Source organism: Rhinolophus sinicus, chromosome X, assembly GCF_036562045.2.
Source record: "Rhinolophus sinicus isolate RSC01 chromosome X, ASM3656204v1, whole genome shotgun sequence".
Classification (NCBI taxonomy): Eukaryota; Metazoa; Chordata; class Mammalia; order Chiroptera; family Rhinolophidae; genus Rhinolophus; species Rhinolophus sinicus.
In genome coordinates, this window is record NC_133768.1 from 101,940,123 (window position 1) to 101,960,879 (window position 20,757).

Consider the following 20,757-nt stretch of genomic DNA (forward strand, 5'->3'; position numbering starts at 1 on the left):
CTGTGGTCAGGCGTGGATGAGGATAAAAACAGTGCACCAGGCCAAGCTTATTGGAAAGACCGAGTTTAGTTATTCTGGGATATAGCGAGGTAACAGGATTAAAGGGATTAAGGAAATCACCTCAAACAGCTGAGGAGGCGGTAAAAAAACACTAGTTCTATTTGTTTTCTTCCTAGGCTCCAAACAGATACACGGGGGCCTGGTGGCCGGGCGCGAACTAAAGGCCAGGCCATTCGGGGGACACAGCGTAATGGCCAAGGGTCAGGGATTGGGGGAAAGTCGGTGTGGGAGGAAAATAAAGCGGTCGCGAGGCTTGGGACAGAGGGAGCCTCTTCTAAAAAACAAGTAAGTGGACTGGATTGACAAGTCAAAAAGAAAAAGCCATCGGAGGAGTTTTAGTGATCTTTTCAAATCTAAGGTGGACTTTGAAAAACCAAACCTAGTGTTGAATGTTGGCTCCGCCGCTTCTGCGCCACCACCGCTAAAACGTACTTATTTCCTGCTTGGGATTCCGGTGACCCGTTTATTATTAATAATATCACTGAGATTTCCGAAGGGTTTTCGTTTTGTAAATATTTCAGCTCTGCTCAAGTGTCTTCCCGCCCCAGTGCACAAAGGTAAAGGTGCCCCTTATTTGGCTGGTTTCAGCGGCCGCTCAGCGCTATCAACAAGTGCGTGGCCGCGGAGGTTCACCTTAGCTAGACTGCGCGGGCTCCCAGGAAGACAAACCGCTTTTTCCTCGGAGTTTTAGTTGAATATAATGAGAGCCACAGTGTTTTGGGTTACAAGTAGTTGAAGAGAAAGATAAACCATTTCAAATCTCTCTCGCCTCTTCCCAGGGACCTCCCTGGCCCCAGGACCGGGCCATGGTTATAATACCGAGTGATGGTCTCCTCCCCAATCCATACCTAAAGTTTCAGGCCCGCAAAATTATCACGACTCCATTATGTTGGTTATAAAATTTATTGATCTCTCATTTAAGAATTAAGAGTAAAACCTTGAAAAACCTGAAACAAGATAGCCCCTTCCCCACCACCCAAACGAAATACGAAAACATAAGCGCGACGAAATATCGAACAGATCACGGCAGAAATCACCAACGCAACAGCTTAAATGCGGACTGGACAAGCTGCCCCCCGGCTGGGGCGGCGAGGCGGGAGGCACACGCACACCTGGCTATAAATTAACACTGGCCTTAGCTACCGCGCCACTTCGCGCGGCCAGCCAAAAAACCTCGAGGAAAACAGATGCAACGCGACTGGGGGAGGGGGCGTTGCAGGTCTCAGGCCAGCCTCACCCGAGAGTACGTTTCTCCCATTCACTCACTCCTTGGCTAACAGCAAACTAACCAGACAACATTTTCAAATGCAACCGGAAAACCCAGGAACCCAGTAGGAGGAGGGGGCTGCTTTTTCTTTGCAAACATCACAGCGATTCCCAACCTACAAAAGGGGAGGGATGGGGCAGCCGAGCTCTAGAAAGTCCCGTATCCGCTGCTCCGGACTTCTTTATGTTTTTGTACAAAACCCGACAGCTACAGCAAAACTTTCTGTCCTCCCCATCATCGGTACAAGGCAACAGACCCAGGCAAGCAAAGCTAAACAACAAGGCGTCCCAACTTGGGGGTGCGGGGCGGGGCGGGGTGGGGGCGTAGGGGCGGAGAGCGCAGGCGGGCGCTCAGATGTGGGTCAGCGGCACCGTTCCGTTGACAGCAGTCCCAGCGCCCTGGTAGTGCTGGTGTACGGTGTGCAGGCGGCCGCCAGGCAGCGGCGAGGCGGCGTCAGCCGCGTCCCCGCCGGGTGGCAGGTACATGCTGATCATGTCGCGCAGGTCGCCAAGGCACGCGCGCTGCGAGTGCGATGTGATGGCGGGCGGCGGCGAGCTGGGCTCGGTCTTCACCACCGTGCCCATGGGGCCCAGGCTCATGGCGGCGGCGGCGGCAGCAGCGGCGGTGGCGGGCTGTTGCCCGTAGGCGGCGGCGGCAGCGGCAGCTGAGGGCGCCATGCCCCCGTAGCCCGAGGCGGCGGCGGCCGCGGCGGCGGCGTTCATGTAGCTCTGGGCGCCGGGCGGCATCATGGGGCTATACTGCAAGCCGGCCATGTCGTAGCGGTGCATCTGAGGCAGCGCGGGCGGCGGCGGGCTGCTCATGGTGGCGGGCTGCGCGTAGCCCAGTTGCTCCTGTACCAGCGAGTACGCACCGTTGGCCCAGCCGTTCACGTGTGTGTACGTGTCCAGGCGCTGGCCCACGCCCACCGGACTGCTGGCGGCGGCGGCGGCGGCGGCGGCAGCTGCGGCGGCGGCGGCGCCGGGGGGCAACAGGCCGCCAGGCAGGGAGTACTTGTCCTTCTTGAGCAGCGTCTTGGTCTTGCGGCGCGGCCGGTACTTGTAGTCCGGGTATTCTTTCATGTGCACGGCGCGCAGTCGTTTGGCCTCGTCGATGAACGGTCGCTTCTCGGCGTCGGTCAGCAGTTTCCAGTCGGCGCCCAAGCGCTTGCTGATCTCAGAATTGTGCATCTTGGGGTTCTCCAGGGCCATCTTGCGCCGCTGCCCGCGGGACCACACCATGAAAGCATTCATGGGCCGCTTCACGCGGTCCTGATCGCTGCCCCCTCCACCGCCGCTTGCACCACCGCCGCTGCCGCCGCCTGCGTTCGCGCCGCTGACTGCGTTCGCGCTACTCTTGCCTGCGCCGCCTGGGGCTGTGGGGCCGCCCGCGCCCGCCGCTGGAGTGGGTGGCCCCACCGGGTTCTTGAGTTCAGTCTCCAGCAGGCTGTACATGGCCGGAGCGGGAAGAAGGTGCGCCAGAGTGGCGGGAGGAGAAGGCGCTCCCGGGGCTGGAGCGGCCACCGTGAAAAGGCCTGGGGACTCCGTCGGAGGGGCGCTTGGGGGCCGATGGGCCAGCGGGTCGGACGGGAAGGGCAGGCTGGTCGAAGCGCTCTGCGCCAGGTAAACAGGAACCCCCAGGCTACTCTCACCTGATGCGCAGTCTCGAGCTGGTCACATTCGCAGTCTGGCCGAGCGCTCACCAAGCCCCCTTATATACCTGCTCTGGTCCCCCAGGGTTGAGCTGGGTCCGCCCCTCGCCTTCGGGAGTCCCTGTGATTGACAGGCTTGCAGTGATGCGCTCTGGCCAATCATCACGGAGCCCCCGTTCGGCCCCGCTGGAAAAAAAAAAGAGTTCGGGGAGCCCTTTCGTTCACCCCCATACTCCTCTTGGTCCCGGTGACGTGATGAGAGTTATTCAGGAGGCGGGAGTCCGGGAGAGCCGCTCAGAGACCACCAATTAGGGTCTCAAAAAGTTTGAAAGAACGGAACTCTAGGAGGTGACCGAGGGGGGAGGGGAGCGCGAGCAGGATTGAGGGGGAGGGGCAGAGGGGCGCTCACGGGGTTCCAAAAACAACTTTGCAGCTCTGTGGGGGCTGACCGGCGCCGGATCCCGGGGCCACCATGCAAAGCTTCCCGCTATCTGCGCGGAGATCCTCTGACTACTTCTGCTGCCAGCGCCAGGGACACTGGGCATCGCCAGCTATCCAGGCGGGCTTGGGGACTCAGGACGCAACAGCGGTGCCCCAGGCTGCGGCTCCGAGAAGCCCTCCCAGGAATCCGCTTATGTCTAGCCGGACCCTCCGCCGGGGGGCCCGCGGGCCCAGGACCGAGCAGGGATCAGGGACGAGTGCACGGGAGACAGGCTTCTGGACGGCTGGCTGAGCGCACCGGGGCTGTGAGGCTCCGCGGTGGTTGGTGTGCGGGCTACTAGTCAGCCGCCGGCTACCCTGGCTGGTCCAGACACTCACACGCGGTGGTGCAGGGAGCGGGGGGGGGGGGGGGGTGAACCGGCCTCAGCTCTCTCGCTCCAGGCTCCCGCTTAGCGGCCCCTTTTTGTCTCTGCTCTCTGGCCATTTCGGTTTTTCCAGTCCGATGCTCCTGAGGGGGAGGGTCGGGCCCCTTGGAAAATCCGTTTTCATGGCAACACGGAGCCTCTCCAAGTGAAAGAAAAGTTTCTTGGAGGGGGGCACGGTGGCCGGAGAGGAGCCGAGGCCATCCTCGGGGCGGACGGACGGGCCCCCTCCACTGGCCGCGCACCTGCCAGGACCACTGAGTGTTGCTGTCGCCGCGCAGCCTCGCCGCCTCCCCGGGGAGCAGGCTCTGCTAACGGATTTCGTCCTTTTTTGTTTTACAGCCTTCCTGACCCGAGCCTGGAGACTAGGAGCGGAACACTCAACCGAATTTTGTGTTGTCTGCCAAAGACTAGCGGCGCGGTAACCCCGCCTGCGGGTAGAAGGAACCCCGACAATCGCCTCCGCCAGCCCAAGCGAGTGACACAGCGTTTGAAACTCCCGGAGCCTCCCGAAGCGACTGGTGGGAAGGAAAAGCCAGCTGGGCAGAAGTGGCAGAGACTGAAATAAGGTGTCCGCGCGGTGTGAACCCCCTTGCCCCCGCATCAGCCTCGTGGAAAGGTGGGGAACCAAAAGAAAGACGTAAATCCTAAGTGTGGAACAAAACAAAACAAAACCCCAAGCTTTGAGCTCCTTAGTGCTAATACAAGACCAGGAGATCCTGAGCCGCCAGCCTGCACACCGGGAGCTTCCCCCTTTTCTGCATGAATTGCAAGCCAGGCCCCTGTGGGGCGGGCAGACGGCTGACACCAGAATCCCGGCTCCCAGCCGGCATCACCTCCTGGAAGTTTGGGTCTCAAAACTCACCCCTTAAGCTTGGGTTCCACCTCGTGGACGTCCTCTTGTCCATCAGAACGGGAGGACACAAACGTCCTCAGCCAAGGGCTGTGATCATTTGAATGGGTGTACGGATTTAGGGTTTTAAAGTAAACTATCTGGACCGGTTCAGTGTGTGGGTTTTAGATGTGTGTATTCGTGCACTCACGTGCATTGAGTGTGCACACTTAAGCTGACATGGAGTGGAAGGCACATCTCAGAAAACGGAATGATTGTGTAATCCCCACCTGCACCTGTTTTCTTGGCAATCTGGCTGACAGTCAAATTTAACTAGGCAAACCCACCTTCTCCCAAAGAAGTCACTGTACAGTAGCTCTGCCCTTCTGCCTCCTTCTGCAGATGCCCTCTTGGGTTCTCTGGGCCTCCGAGGCTGTTGCTAAGGGAAGCGCGTTTTAGGAAACTACCCAACCGACGCGGTGCCTGGCGTCCAGTAGCCTGACAGATGTCAGGATTCTTTCCAAGTTTTAGGACCCAAGCACGCCGTTGTGATGTCAGTGCCTGGGCTGCATATTTCCTGAGGCAAGGGATGGGAGGCTGGGCCTGCTCTCCTCGCTGCAGATTATCTGGGGAACTAGTCATTACTTCCAGCTGTTTGTCATTTGATCACACCTACCCCAAGGCTTAGGTGGTGAGCTCATTTGTCCTTTAACATCCTTATGCCACATTCAAGGCAGTCTTTTGCCAGGACAGGACACTCTCCCATACTCCTGGCTTCCCTCGGAGGCCGTGATTAAACCCGGCTCTGTACCTGGTGGCTCTACGGTGGTCTGCACAGTCCCAAGTAAGAGTCACGCCAAATTTCCTTCGAAATATTTCCGAGGAAACGTCGTCAACCCAAACTAGGATTTCAATACATACGCAAGGTTACCATTACGAGCGTGGGGAGATGGGGGAAGGCTGGAAGGAAATCGTTCTCTTGGTTCACCAGCAGTGGGCACCAGCCGAGAGGTGTGTCTATCGCTGGGGGTCCGGGGAAGTGTTGCGGCAGGTACTACCGCCCCAGGGGCCTCAGTTCAGGCGGGGGCTGCGAGGAGGGAGGACGACCTGCGGAGCCCCAAGCGGTGTCTCCGAAACGCACCCCGCACCCAGCGAGGAAAGCAGAGGGACACGGCTGGATCCAGGGTCAGTCCTTTCCAGCCTCTCCGGGAGAAGAGAGCATATTCGGCAGCTCTGTCGCACTTTGGGGCCTCCAGGAACCAGTGGGCGGCATACAGAACCCAGTGCAATGGGCTGGGAACCCGGCCAAGCACTCCCTCCGCATTCACCCCACCCCCACCCCGCCCTCCCAAGAGTGCTCCGTCTCCCTCCGACTGGGGCTGGGCCTGGGCCTGGGCCTCCCAGGACCCAGGGCGCAGCAACAGCGCCGTTTGTTGGTTTCGGTTGGAAACTTCACCCAGAGGCGTCCCTTCCCGCCCTCCCGGGCTTGGAGGTTGCCCCAACCCTCCACCGAGAGGCCGCCGGCTTCACCCCAGGACAGAAGTGGTGCTCATCCTTAGAAAGAGGGTTGTCGCAAAACTCGGGGAACCAGGCCCTAGCGTGGTTGGCCCGGCAGGATCCGAGTGCATAGGGCGCTCCCACTCTGCCTCCCTCCGGTTCCCAGCCTTGGCAGAAACGAAGTGTCCCAAGGGCCTCATATCTGCAAAGTACACTTAGCAGTTGTGCCTTAGAGCTACTGGTAGAGAGCAGAGCGGGAGAGGGGCTGTCTCACCACTCGCGTGGGGGTGCCTGCGTTGATTCCTCCTCAGCAACTGCTCAAGGGGATCCGTTATCGGGGTCTCCTGCTCGATTAGGACCCAACCTCTTAGAGGAGGTGCCCCTAGCGTGTTGGGTGGGATGGAGTGGGTGTGTGTGTGTCGGTACCGCTCCGGCTCCCGGAGGGCTGAGGCCTGACGATAGGGTGGAGCGATCGCCTTTTTCAAGTGCAGCCGAGCCCAGCGAGCAGTCTGGCTTTGAGGAAGTGCGGAAAATACTTATCCTGGAGACTCTCAGAAACGATTTGCTTTCCAGCAGGAAAAAAAAAAAAAAAAAGAACGGTTTGCTTATCTAAAGGCAGTAATTCCTATTTCTTCCTTGAGAACATCCCTTGAGTATTTGGCTCCTAGCCAAGATTGTCTATTTAGGCCACAGATTGAGGGCCTTGATCAAGAAATCAGAGAGGCTTGGGTCTGTTGTAGAACCATCTCTTGTAAAAGGTCGGAAAGGTCACCGGCACTTCAACTGGGTGGGAGAGACCGTACCTTCTAGTTCTCAGAGTATCCAGCTTGATCTCCCCCAATCCTCAACCCGCAACCCGCAGCACCGGACCCTCCCCCCTCCCAGATGAAATACTTGTTCTTACAGGTCTGGGAAGAAGCTGAAGACCCTAGGCTGGCGGGTGCAGGCTACAAATAGTAACCTAGTTGATACTCTGTAAAGCAGGGGTGTCAAAACTGCCGCCTGCGGGCCAACTGCTGTCCGCAATCCATTGTTAATTGGCAGGCAGCAAATTCCAAAAATATATTTAGTTTACTTAAATAAACCAGGTGAGGCAATACGTACTTCACCTCGAGTGAGCAGCCGGGCTGTTTGTGTGTTTTACCGCATATGGCCCTTGGTAAAAAACGTTGAAAAAAGTTTTGACACCCCTGCTGTAAAGAAATGTTACTACCAGCTACGGAGGAGGCGTGTGGTGACACGGGCCTGGAGGCAGGGAAAAGTCTGTGGGAGGTACAACTATATTCTGCCGCACTTTGGTGTAGCTCTTTTGGGGAATGAGGGTGTACTTTTAGAAGCGAGTTTCCGAATTCGAATCATTTGATTAGCTGATACACTGGGAATCCCCTTGGCCCACACCTTGGCGCTTAATTGCCAAGGTTCTTTTCATCCCCAGGGTGTTAAGATACTGATGCACTCTAGTTTCCCTAGGTGCAGAGCAACTACGAAGAAATTGGCAAACTTTGCCTTCAGCGCCCTCTCGCCTACCTCACAACCGGAACACTGCCTAACACAGCCCAGCACTGCCATCTCCCCGCGGCCCGGAAAGCTCTGCCCGGGAACTGGGTCCCACTTCCAGAGGGTCTTCCTGGTCATGGCCACCGACCTCTTTGCCTTTCTGCCTCCTCCCCAACTCTCCGATGGTGCTTAGCTCTTCGAGCTGCCAATCCTGCATCCCTGCGGGAGCGTCCTCCCGGAACCGGCACCCTAGTGCTAGGCTTGCCCTCTCACTGAGCCTGTTGCCTTTTCCACTGCCTTCTGTGGCCGCAAAGGCACGGCCCTCCACTACCGGGAAGAGGCCTGCTAGAAGCCGGAGCCGGGGGAAAAAATCTAAAAATCGTTATCAGTACATAATGTTGTTTGAGTTATCCACGTCCCCATTATTCAGACAGCGGGAGTCACAGGTCCACCAGGCCAAGCAGGACTCCCTGGGGAAGGACGCCTGTAAAATCACGTGGCCTCCAGGAACCTCCAGTGTGACCAGACACGACTATTGGCCCCCGGAACAGTAGAGCGGCTGCCGGCAGGGGAGAGAGCCTCCTGGAGCCAATTTAAACCTCAAGGCAGCATCCAGCTGTTCTTTCACCCTCTTCTCTTTTTTCTTTCTTTTTCTCTTTTTCATTTTCTTTGAAGGGAGTGGAGAGCCATGGAATTCGATGCGCGGAATTTCTGTGTTCTCTCCGCCTCTTTTTGGCCGTCATTTCATTTCACTAAACCTCTGCCGTACACCTACTATGTGCTGTGTTGGGTCCTAAGCATGGAACGAGACCCCGCTCCTTCCCATTCCGCAGCAGAAAGCGGCGGCTGTGGCTGGGGAAAGCTCAGGAGCGCTGGGGACTAGTGCGCCGCGGCTCGCAGGGGCCACGCGTGTTCTGCAGCGCGCGCGCGCGCTTTCCCCGGCAGCGCCGAGCCGCGCCCGACCCCGCGGCGCCCGCCCCACGGCGCCCGCAGGCTGCCAGTGTGCCTGGACCCCCCAGCTGCCGCGCGCCCTGGCGCGGCTGTATGAGTGGCGGGCGGGCGAGCGAGGCTCTGGGGCCGCTGCTCTCGACCCAGAGCTGGGCGGAGGACTCGGCCCGGGAACAGCTGGTGTGCCGCTGCTTGCCAGGTATGGAGGATGCCTATCCTCGGGCGGACCCTTTCTGCGCGGGCCCGCGCGGCCAGACGGTGCGACAAAGCGTGGTCTGTCGGGAGGCCTGGCCGCGCTGGCGTTTTGGCGCCTAGGCCGCCGTCACCCCAATTCCATTTCACCAGAAAGCGTCGCTGGGTTACGACCTCGAAGCTTTGCTAATGCGATGTTTGTGTAATTAACACCGTCTCCCCTTGTTTCTGAACATATTTCCTCCCCCAGCACAGCCCCGCTTTCATTTGAAAAAGCAACGCTAAGAACGTCCCAATAACCCTTTCTAATGGGAAAAAAACTGTCCCTTTTGTGGAATGGTTTCTTTACAAAGCCAACAACCAACCTTATTTTCTAGTTCCAATGGCTATCCCTTTATGAGTTATATTATTAAAGAAATCTGACACTAATTGTGCCGATTTAACTTGTTAATTAGTTGCAAATAAACTATTCATTAGTGGTAAAATAAAATAAAACCCATGTGCCTAGATATGATTCCACGTTCAAATATTGTAGTGCCTGCATAGCATAGGCATACTAAATTAAGTTCCTAAAAGGTTTCTCCTCAGGATAAATAATTAAAATATATTCTACTTTAATTGACATTATAGAGGACATAAATGAGCTTTTCCTTTTAGAAAGAAATAGCCATTTCTAAATAAAGCTTGCAGTCTGGAAAATGGAGGCTTCAGCCAAATGAATAGTCATTACTACCTTTTCAACGACGTGGGCCTTTTGATCAGAAAAGAAATTAGCTCTAAAAAACAGACAATGGAAGCCTGCCCTGCAATAGGAAGAAAATTAGACGGCCAAGGCTCTTCACAACACCTATTTCTATAAACCATAGAGCTCCTTGCTTTTCAATTACAGCTGTTCATTTCATATAAGGAAAGGGGAAAAACAGGCCTCTAATGTAAACTCTCTTTCACCATAAAGCCTGGTTCCTGGCTTACAGCCAGGCTGCCTACTTACTATTGTTTTTAGTCCTCTCATCAATTAGCTAATACTATATATTTTAAATGACTCTGAGGGTATTCACAGACTCTCTCCCCATCCCCACCCAGACAAAACCCAAGCTGGACTCCCATAAAAGGACTACCATTCAGTGCACAGACACTTAAATGTATAAAGTTTAATGTTTTTATTGTTCCCCAAAGAAAAACCATACTGAAAACCCTGTTTTGTTTTTTCCCTATATTTCTTAGTCCATTATTGAAAGACCCAGATGAGGTGATGACAGGAGAGGGACATAAATGAGCAGCTTTCACTATTGTTTCTAATTGTTCACAGAGCTAAATCCATCTCGAGATAATTTTTCTGTGCCCTTTAAACCATAATTTGGTTTATACATCTTGGTGTTTTAAAAATATGGATTTTGAAATTTGCTAACTCCTTGGTTTGGTGTCATTAGATATAATTTCATTTTTTACAAATTACTAAGTCTTCACCATTTTGGTGAAATTATCTAACCGGCAAGAAGGGGGAAAAAAATCTTGTTTGTAGGGCGTGCTACAAAATAAAACCCTCAACATACATAAAGCAATAATATGAGAAAAATATTCAGTAATAATGCCAAAGACTCTTAGTAAGCCTTTAGATGCATGTTCTAGAAACACCAAAATAGAGTTATAGGCTAGAAAGGCTTTGCTTCCTTTGAAAGTACTTATCTAATCACTTATCTACTCATTATGTAAATTCCTTGAAGAACTAAACAATAGTGCATATCCTATTGGGTTGGCCTGAGAATTTACTTTCTGGGGTTGTGCTAATAAAAACTCAGAATCATATTTTTTAAATTAATTAAAGATAGCTGATTTATTAGCTATTAAATAAAGACATTTTTACATAACTGTTAAGCCATTTAAAAAAATAACAACCATGGACTTTTCCCTGAGGGGTGTCATTCCCTTTATCTTTTAAACAACTTAGAGATAGTCTGCCAACTTAGGAGGAAGGAATGGACAAGAGTGGAGCCATTAGGATGGCTACTCTAAGTATTTCTAAAGAACAATGACAAAGAATTGTTTCCAAAATGGTTCTTATGCTCCTGTTTTCAGCATGTATTGCTTGTTGAGGATGCTTCCATTTGATGGCTTCCTAACATATTTTTTATATGCAGTAAATTAGTATGTTTGTCTTTTGCTGTTGAGCAGTAGTAACTTCTTGGCTGCTTTGTTCAAATAGATGTCAGAAAAAAGTTATCAAAAGCATTTGCATTTTGCCAAAGAGCACAGAGTTGCCACTTCCGATTTCTTGGGCAGCCTGAGGAAAGGACTCTTTCTTGGCAATGGAGTTGTTTGATCTCTCCTGGGTTGCTACAATAGAGGATGTGGTTTTACAAGTGCACAAGTGTGAGACTCTTCCTCTTGTCTGTTGCATGTGATGGTGCCTATTTTCAGAAAGAATTCTACAGGAGCTAGGGGAAATTGCCACCTTCCCAAGGTGAGGTTTAGTACCAGAGGTCAGCAATCTGTAGTCGCAGATCAGTAACCTGGAAGTTATCCAGACTGACCCAGAGCAGCATGAGTATTTTAAAGATTTTAAAGATTTTAAATATTACAGCACTTTAAATATTACAGCAGCATGAGTATTTTAAATATTTTAAAGATTTTAAATATTACAGCACTTGCCTTTCATTTGGGAAGGTGGAATGTGATTTTGGGGGCAGTTGAATTGAAATTTGGGGGGAGTACCAAAACTGCCAGCAAAGACACCTGAATCTCTTACTGCAATTTTTGGGAGGGGACAATATATTCAGGAGAGAAATAGAAAGAAATGTTTCTCAGGATGTTAACATGGAGGAGAGCCAAGTGTTAACACTAGCTTTATAATTTGGGCAAGTTTTTTATTTGTTGTTTTTTGGTTTTTTTTTTGTTTTTTTGTTTTGTTTTAGGTTTACTTGACATATAACATGTTAGTTTCAGGTATAACATGATTCATTTGATATTTGTATATATTGTGAAATGATCACCCAAATAAGTCTAGTTAACATCCATCATTACACATAGTTACAACATTTTTTTCTTCTTATGCATACTTTAAAGATCTACTCTTAGCAACTTTCAAATATGCAATACAGTATTGTTAACTATAGTGGGCAAGATTATTAATCTCATGGAACCTCAGTTTCTCATCTGAAAGAAGTAGGTAGTCAGAACTTCTTCACTGGGTTAGGGTGGAGATTCAATGAAATAACACAGCCGAAAGTAACTGGCACTCTGTTTAGCACATAGCAAGCTCAGTTAAGAATTGTCTCTTCTTTTAAAATAATTTTTTGTTTTTCAATTACAGTTCACATAGAATATTATATTTGTTTCAGGGGTACAACATAGTGATTAGATATTTATATGACTTACAAAGTGATCACCCCCAATAAATCTAGCAGCCATCTGACACCACACAGTTATTACCATATTACTGACTATCTTCCCTATGTTGTACTTTACATCCCCATGACTATTTTGTCGCTACCTATTTGTATTTCATCCTTTCCCCTTTTCACACCTCCCAACCCCCCTCCCCTCTGGCAGCCATCAAAATGTTCTGTATCTATGAGTTTGCTTCTGTTTTATTTGCTTGTTTACTTATTTATTTTAAGATTCCACATGTAAGCGAAATCATATGGCATTTGTCTTTCTCTGTCTGACTTACTCCACTCAGCGTAGTACCCTCCAGGTCCACTTATGATGTTGCAGTTGGCAAGATTTCATTCTTTCTTATCGCTGAGTAACATTCCATTGTCAATATTTACTACCTCTTCATTATCTATTTATCTACGATGGACACCCAGGCTGCCTCCACATCTTGGCCATTGTAAACAATGCTGCAATGAACATATGGATGCACACGTCCCTTTGAAGTAGTGTTTTGGGTTTCTTCGGATAAATACCCAGAAATGGGATTACTAGGTTCTTCTTTGTCTCTTGTTATAGCCTTTGTTTTAAAGTCTAATTTCTCTGGCATAAGTATTGCTACCCCAACTTTGTCTGTTTGTTTGTTTCCAAGTTCATGAAATATCTTTTTCCATCCCTTTACCTTCAGTCTGTGTGTGTCTTTTGACCTGAAGTGAGTCTCTTGTAGGCAGCGTATGTAAGGGTTTCTGTTTTCTTATCCATTCAGACACCCTATGTATTTTGATTGGCGAATTTAATCCATTTAGACAGAGGGTGCCAAAAAAAAAATGTATCCACATTTTAAGAAAGTAAAGAACTGTATTAAAATTACATTGATGGTGATCACTTTGAGCACCTCTTGTAATTGCAGAAATCAAAACGTGACTTGCATTCATCTTTTGTTATTGGTATATATTGAGTATTACAATTTTAATATAATTTTTTCCTTTCTTAAAATGTGTATACATATTTTTGGCGCCCTCTGTATTTAAAGTAATTGGTGTTTTGTTTTTGTTTTTGTTTTTAAAGATATTTTTATTGGTGAAGGAGAACAGGACTTTATTGGGGAAGTGTGTACTTCCAGGACTTTTCCAAGTCAAGTTGTCCTTTCAATAGTAGTTGTGGAGGGTGCAGCTCAGCTCCAGGTCCAGTTGCCATTGTTAGTTGCAGGGGGCGCAGCCCACCATCCTTTGCAGGAGTCAAACTGGCACCTTGTGGTTGAGAGGACACGCTCCAACCAACTGAGCCATCCAGGAGGCAGCTCAGCTCAAGGTGCCGTGTTCAATCTTAGTTGCAGGGCCATCCCTTGCGGGAGTCGAGGAGTCGAACTGGCAACCTTGTGGTTGAGAGCCCACTGGCCCATGTGGGAATCGAACCGGCAGCCTTCAGCGTTAAGAGCACGGAGGTCCAACTGCCTGAGCCACCGGGCCGGCCATAAAGTAATTGTTGATAGATACGTAGTTATTGCCAGTTTATTCATATTTTGACTTCTTCTTCTTCCTCTTCTTCCTCCTCCTCCTCCTCCTCCTCCTCCTCCTCCTCCTCCTCCTCCTTCTTCTTGTCCCTTTAACAATTCTTGTAATACTAGTTTGGTGTTTATGAACTCCTTCAGCTTTTTATTGTCTGAGAAGTTCTTTATCTGTCCTTTGAATTGAAATGACAGCTTTGCTGGGTAGAGTAATCTTGGTTGTAGGCCCTTGCTTTTCATCAGTTTGAATATTTTGTGCCAATCCCTTCTGCCCTACAAAGTTTCTGTGTCTTATGGGAGCTCCCTTCTAGGTAACTAATTATTTTTCTCTTGCTGCTTGTAAGATCCTCTTTATCTTTAATGTTTGGCATTTAAATTATGATGTGACTCTGTGTGAGCCTCTTTGGGTTCATCCTGTTTAGGACTGTCTGTGCTTCATGGGCTTGTGTGTCTATTTCCTTTTCCAAGTTATGGAAGTTTTCTATCATTATTTCTTCAAATAGGTTTTTAATCCTTTGGTCTCTCTCTTCTCCTTCTGGTACTCCAACGACGCAAATGTTGGTATGCTTGATGTCCCAGAGACCAATCTATCCTCATTTTTTTTTTTTTGGATTCTTTTTTGTTTCTGCTGTTTTGATTTTGTATTTTCTACCTTATCTTCCAAATCACTGATTAGAGCTTCTGCTTCATCTAATCTACTGCTTGTTCCCTCTAATGTAATCTTTATTTCAGTTATTGTATTCTTCATTTCTGACTGTTTCTTTTTTATGTTTTCTATCTCTTTGTTGAAGTTCTCACTGAGATCACTGAGCATCCTTATAACCGGTGTTTTGAACTCTGCATCTGGTAGGTTGCTTGTCTCCATTTTCTTTAGTTCTTCTTCTGGAGCTTTGCTCTGTTCTTTTATTTGGGACATGTTTCTTTGTCTCCTCATTTTGGCTGCCTTTCTTTGTTTGTTTCTATGTATTAGGTAGGGCTGCTATGCCTCCCAGTCTTGGTTGAGTGGCCTTATGTGGTAGGTGTCCTGTGAGGCCCGGTGGCAGAGTCTCCCTGGTCACCTGAGCCAGGTGCTCTAGGTATGTCCCTTGTGTGAGTTGTCTGTGCACTCCCGTTGTAGTTGAGCCTTAATTACTGTTGGCACATCAATGGGAGCGATTGACCCTCAGGCTCATTGGTTGTGAGGACTGGCCATGACTTCAATGGAGAAGCTATTGTGCAAAGGCTGACCCTACACAGCAGGATTTGCTTTAACAAGGCTCTGGTGCCTCCTCAGTCTGCCCTTTGGGTGTGTTGTTGTGGAGGTGGTTGGGTGGTGCTCTGGTGTGGTCTGAACCTGGCCACCGGGTTTATGGTTCTGGGACCTCTTGGGAGGGGCTCTGTTGCAGGCCAAGTTAAGCTGCTGCCTGCGCCCTGCCTGGGGCCACTTGGTGTGAGCTACAAAGTGAACAGCAGATGGTTGCCACTTGTTCTGGGCCTGGAGGTGCCTGGGAGAGGCTAAGCTGGGAACTGAAGCTGGCTGCCACTAGTGCCACGCTTGGGGCTGCTTAGCAAGATGTATGGGGAATGCTGAGACCAGATGCTGCTTGTTTGGGGTTTGTGAGCCTCTGGGATTTTTAAGAAAGTCCACAGCATGAGCCAATACAGGCCATTTGTATGGAAAAACCACTAGAAGCAGCTTGAGTGGACCCACAAGTTGGGTGGGGCTGGTTCTTAGGGAATCACCAGAGTGGGGCAAACAATGCTAGGCAGGTTGGTGGTGACTCAGATATGGTGCTGACCTAAGTTTGAACCCTGAGTAGGGGAGGGCTCAATGAAGAAACAGTGGCTTCTCCCAGCACTTCTGTCTGGGAGAAAGCTGCCCCTCCAGTCCTCACCTTGAATTCAGACAACTCAGTTCCTCCCATATGTCCCTGGTGCTTATGGAGCTGCTGCCCCATCATTAGAGCTCAGAGCAAGTGAGTTCATCAGTGAATCAGTTTGTGTGCAGACCCTTTAAGAGGAATGCCTCCAATTCCAGCAACCCTCTGTGTCGCTCAGTCACAATGTCCACGGGTTTTCATAGTCAGAAGTTATGGGGACTTCCCCTCCTGGCACTGGAACCTTGAGCTGGGGAGCCTGGTGTGGGCCTGGGACCTCTCACTCCTCAGAGGGGACCTCCACAACTGAGATATCCTTTCCAATTTTTATGTGGGACAAGCACGTTCCACCTCTCTGCCCCTCGTACCCATCTCGACATAGCTTCTGTATGTCTTTAGTTGTAGGACTTCTCTTCAGTTAGACTTCAGGCAATTCTCAGTGACGGTTAGTCTGTGATTTAGTTGACATTTTGATGCGGTCATGAGAGGAGGCAAACACAGTATTTACCTACTCCACCATCTTGACTGGAAGCCAAGAATTGTCTTGTTTTCAACTTGGCTTTCTTTTTCCCCTGAAATGGGATTGAAAATTTCTTTAGTGTAGGCAAGATGAGACCATACTGCTTTTCTTACGAATTACATGGCTATACACAGATGTTCGTGGAATGAATCATAGTCCTCGAGAAAGTCATTTTTGAAGGAAGGAAAAATAAACTAATTACTCCGTGGTTCCAATTTTGCATTGCAGTCTCCCACATTCGGCACAGTCACTTGAAATTGTTTCTGTCAAGACTCTCTAGAGAGTACTCACTGAGATGATGGAGGTTTTGGTTTGTGACAGAGGGGCCTCTTGTGTTTAGTTGAGAGACAACATAAAATATCCTTTATAATAGAGACATGCCTGCTGTTAAAAATATACAATTCATGTCATATGGATCTTAAGTCCTTTATGTTTTGCTTAAAATGTAAGTTTTATTTTTTCTTTCAAAGCTCAATAGAAAGTATATTCTTTCTAAAGATTGCATCAGGAGTCATATTGAATTAGGAGAGAAGCCTTGTTCAGATTTCATAGCTTTTATATTTTCTCTGAGGTCTCAGAAATAGGCACAATTGACCAACCCAAATGAAAAGAAATAGTACTAATCACACGCAGAGATCAAAGTCTTATCGTCCCTCACAGTGGTTTCTAAAACGACTTAGAGAATCACAAAAACCATTTTTTAAATAAATAAATTAGAGAGACTTCAGTTCATATTGAGTAATTCTGTGGTTAGTCTGTGCCATTGCATTTGAAGGAAGAGATCAAGCATGAAACTTTGATTGACTCCCAGTTAAAATTCTTGCTGAAGGACTAGATTGGGCACTAGTGCATAAAAATGCAGCAGAGAAAAATGGTTAAAAGCCCAGATCTGGTTTTGGATCCTGTCCCCGACCCTTAATTGAAGTTACCTAATGTCTCTGAGCTTCAATTTCATCTATAAAAATGGGAATTGATGATACTTACCCCTTAAGGTGATTGTGGAAAATAAATGAGATTATGTAATAAAGTACTGAGTACTGGACTCAGTGCCTGATACAGTCTTAAGACTCAGTAAATGTTAGGTAGCCATCATCATCATCATCACCACAACAAGCTTGTTATATAGCTATATAACACAGATGGGGGCAAACTTGTTTATATTTTAACAGATAAGGAATTAGGCTTAGAAGGATTAAGTGAGTTGTCCAAAATGATGGAGCTTATTGTTGGCAAATGACAAAATCAGGCATGGAAAGGACCCTCCTGATTCTTTGTCCAGTTATCTTTCTTCCAAACTATAGTTTGCTTGTACTTTGGCAATAAGTGTATTTCTCATTAGGTTGCATAGCCTATGGTGTCATCTATACTATACTATATTAAGAAGCATGTCATTATTTCTTCCTATATTAAAATAAAGCCCCTAACGATGGCCAGTTATCTTTTTTTAATTAAAATGTATTGGGGTGACAATGGTCAACAAAACTACACAGGTTCCAAGTGTACAATTGTATAATACATCATCTATATATATGTGTTCACCACCCAGAGTCAGTTCTCCTTCCATCACCATATATTTGACCCTTCTCCTACCATTCCCCCCCCCCCGCTTACCTTCTGGTAACCACTAAACTGTTGTCTGTGTCTATGAGTTTTTGTTCAGTTATCTTAATGAACAGTGACAAATGGCAGAGGGAGAATGAGGAGGGACCCTACATCCCCTAGGTTGTTCCAACAGAGGAGGGCCAGAGAGACATTGCCAGTTCTCAAAATGCACTAATTAGAAACATTAAAATTGACACTGAGTCAGATTATGGATTAAATAGGTAAACCAATATGCTAGTGTGAGCTTCTCAGTGCACACAAATCTCTCATCATTATGCTTATTTCCTTTCATTCTTATGAGTCAGAAGAATTCATATTTTGTTCATCAGCCCTGCCAGGTGAACCTGACATTGAAAGTGATAGCAAAGCAGTCTGATGACTCAGCCTCCAATGTACCAGTAGTGACTTCTCACTTTCCCACTGTTCAAGGTAATTTCTTGTCTTATGTCATACACATGCAAAGATGTGTTTGCCAAAGATTCCAGGAAACTGTAATGATAGTGACCATTTACTGAAACCTATTACAGGCTAACACTGTATGTGACCTTTACAGATATTATCATGTTTGTTTAATCCTAGCAACATGTCGGAGGTTACCTACCTCGTGACAAAACTTTGAGATTCGATCTATCTCCAAATGATGGGTTCTTTCCACTGCACTGCCTTAGGAGGGCCTGATTCTCTTATTGTGTCATTTTAGACAAAATCCCTTTCTCTCTCTGGATCTCACTTTCCCCATGTGTAGGATAAAGGGGTTGGACTAGATGCTTTCTAATGGCCCTTTCTCTTGTAAGATTTTGAAGATTTCAAAAGTTCCCATAGGATGCCATTTTTTTGTGTGTTTTTTTGTTTTTGTTTGTTTTTTGGTTTTCTTTTTAAGATTTTTTTTTTTATTATTGGAGAAGGGGAACAGGACTTTATTAGGGAACAGGTGTGTACTTCCAGGACTTTTTTCCAAGTCAAGTTGTCGTCCTTTCAATCTTAGTTGTGGAGGGTGCCGTTCAGCTTCAAGTTGTTGTCCTTTCAGTTTTAGTTGTGGAGGGCACAGCTCAGCTCCAGGTCCAGTTGCCATTGCTAGTTGCAGGGGGCACAGCCCACCATCCCTTGTGGGACTCGAGGAGTCGAACTGGCAACCTTGTGGTTGAGAGCCCGCGCTCCAACCAACTGAGCCATCCGGGGGCAGCGCAGCTCAAGATGCCCTGTTCAATCTTAGTTGCAGGGGGCGGAGCCCACCATCCCTTGTGGGACTCGAGGAGTTGAACTGGCAACCTTGTGGTTGAGAGCCCACTGGCCCATGTGGGATTCAAACCGGCAGCCTTCGGAGTAGGAGCACGGAGCTCCAACCACCTGAGCCACCGGGCCGGCCCTAGGATGCCATTTTTAATAGTAAGTAAACTGAACTGGTCTTTGATTTTCTTCAGAAATGGCCATTCTCCTAGACGTACTAGTTAGAGTCATCAGCTCCAGGACCTCTGGCAGCAAGCAAATCTTTGTAGAAGCAGAATCTAGCTAGGAAAGCTAGATTCTAAATCTTTATCCACAAGAGAAGGCATCCCAGTCGTCTGTGGGCTCTGGCAGGAGGAAAGCCTCTGGGGTTGTGCTACAGACTGATTTGTGTCCCCCTCAAATTCATATGTTGAAGCCTCATCCCCAATGTGATGGTATTAGGAGGTGGGGCCTCTGGGAAGTGATGAGGTCATGAGGATGGAACCCTCATGAATGGGATTCATGCCTTTGCAAGGCCAGAGATCTAGCTTGCTCTCTTTCTGCCAAGTGTGGATACAGTGAGAAGCTGGCAGTCTGCCACCAGGAAGAAGGCTCTCACCAGAATCCGACCATGCTGATGCCCTGATCTCAGACCTCCCAGCCTCCACAACTATGAGAGATAAATGTCTGGGTTTTGTTTGAGTCACCCAGTCTATGGTATTTTGTTATGGCAGCCCTAGCTGGCTAAGACAGGTTGGAAGTGTAGCGGGATCAAAAGGTGACTCAGAGCAATCAACCATCAAAGGCTACCTGCTATGCATCTTACCTGAGTTTTTTGGGGATTTCAGGAGGGGGAGCAATCCGGGGATCACATGCCTGCCCCTCTCTTCTCTCTTTAGCCTCATCTTTCTCACCTTACCTCATCTTGCCTCTATTGCAGTGTGAGGAATTGCTTCTTTGTCTTCTTCATCAGGTTCTGCTGTTATGCCACCATCTTTACAAATTTGCTTTCTCTGCTTGTATCTCCTTCCCTAACCACCCTCTCCTACTCCTTCCTTTACTTGACAAAATGCTACTTCATCTTCAACATTCAGCTCAGGTTGCCCATTTTCTATAACATCTTCCCTGATTCCCCCCCCCAATCCCACACCCCAGGTGGAAGCAGTTGCCTTTCCATGATGCTCCCAGATAACACATGTGTTTATTCTCTCAGAGTAATTGCCACACTGTGTAGTCACCGTCCACTTATCTGTCCATTTCACCCCTTAACCATGAGCTCCTGGAGGGTGGGGCTTTTTTCTTCCTTCCTGATTTCTTCAGCACCTAGTCCAGAACCAAGTGCATGGGAGGCACTTAGTCAGTGTGTGACAATTGGATGTGATTAGGACCCATCCATGGAGGACACTGAAACAGGCTGTCATAGAGCTAAGTAACATTTGGATCCTGCCCTCAAGGAGCTCTCAATTCAATAGGAAGTAGCTCATCCTCCAGGGAGGAGACCTGGCATTGCTTGTGAGGCTGGGAAAGTGTCAAACAAGAGGGAATATTCAGGAACAGAGCACTGATTGGCCTGGGCATCCTGCTAATATTTTCTCCCTCATCCTTATCGGGCAGGTGCCTTAGCCATCCTACTGATTTTATCCATGGAGGTAGTAGGAGAGGGGCAGGGGGAACCTAGGGCTGTACATTCTATGCTCTCCTTGTTGAATTGTGTGCCCTGTCACAAGCCTGCACTTGTGTAGAGGAAAAGGTTTCTTTCCTTTGTTACGAAGGCATTTGCCATTCACCAAGCCATGCACCTAGGGGGCTGTTTGCATCCAAGGAGGTGCTTTGTTCTAATTTGCACAGAGGAGTCCTATGGTCTAATTGGTACTTCTGATGTTTGGTGTC

At 48.7% G+C, this 20,757-nt stretch overlaps 1 protein-coding gene across 1 annotated transcript; it reads right to left on the reverse strand.

Moving 5' to 3' along the window:
* Positions 1–1,010: 1,010 nt before the first annotated feature.
* On the reverse strand, positions 1,011–3,003 carry SOX3 (SRY-box transcription factor 3). The gene is given in 1 exon segment (XM_019715759.2): positions 1,011–3,003. A coding segment is annotated over 1 exon segment (1,326 nt). The 3' UTR covers positions 1,011–1,677.
* Positions 3,004–20,757: the final 17,754 nt, after the last annotated feature.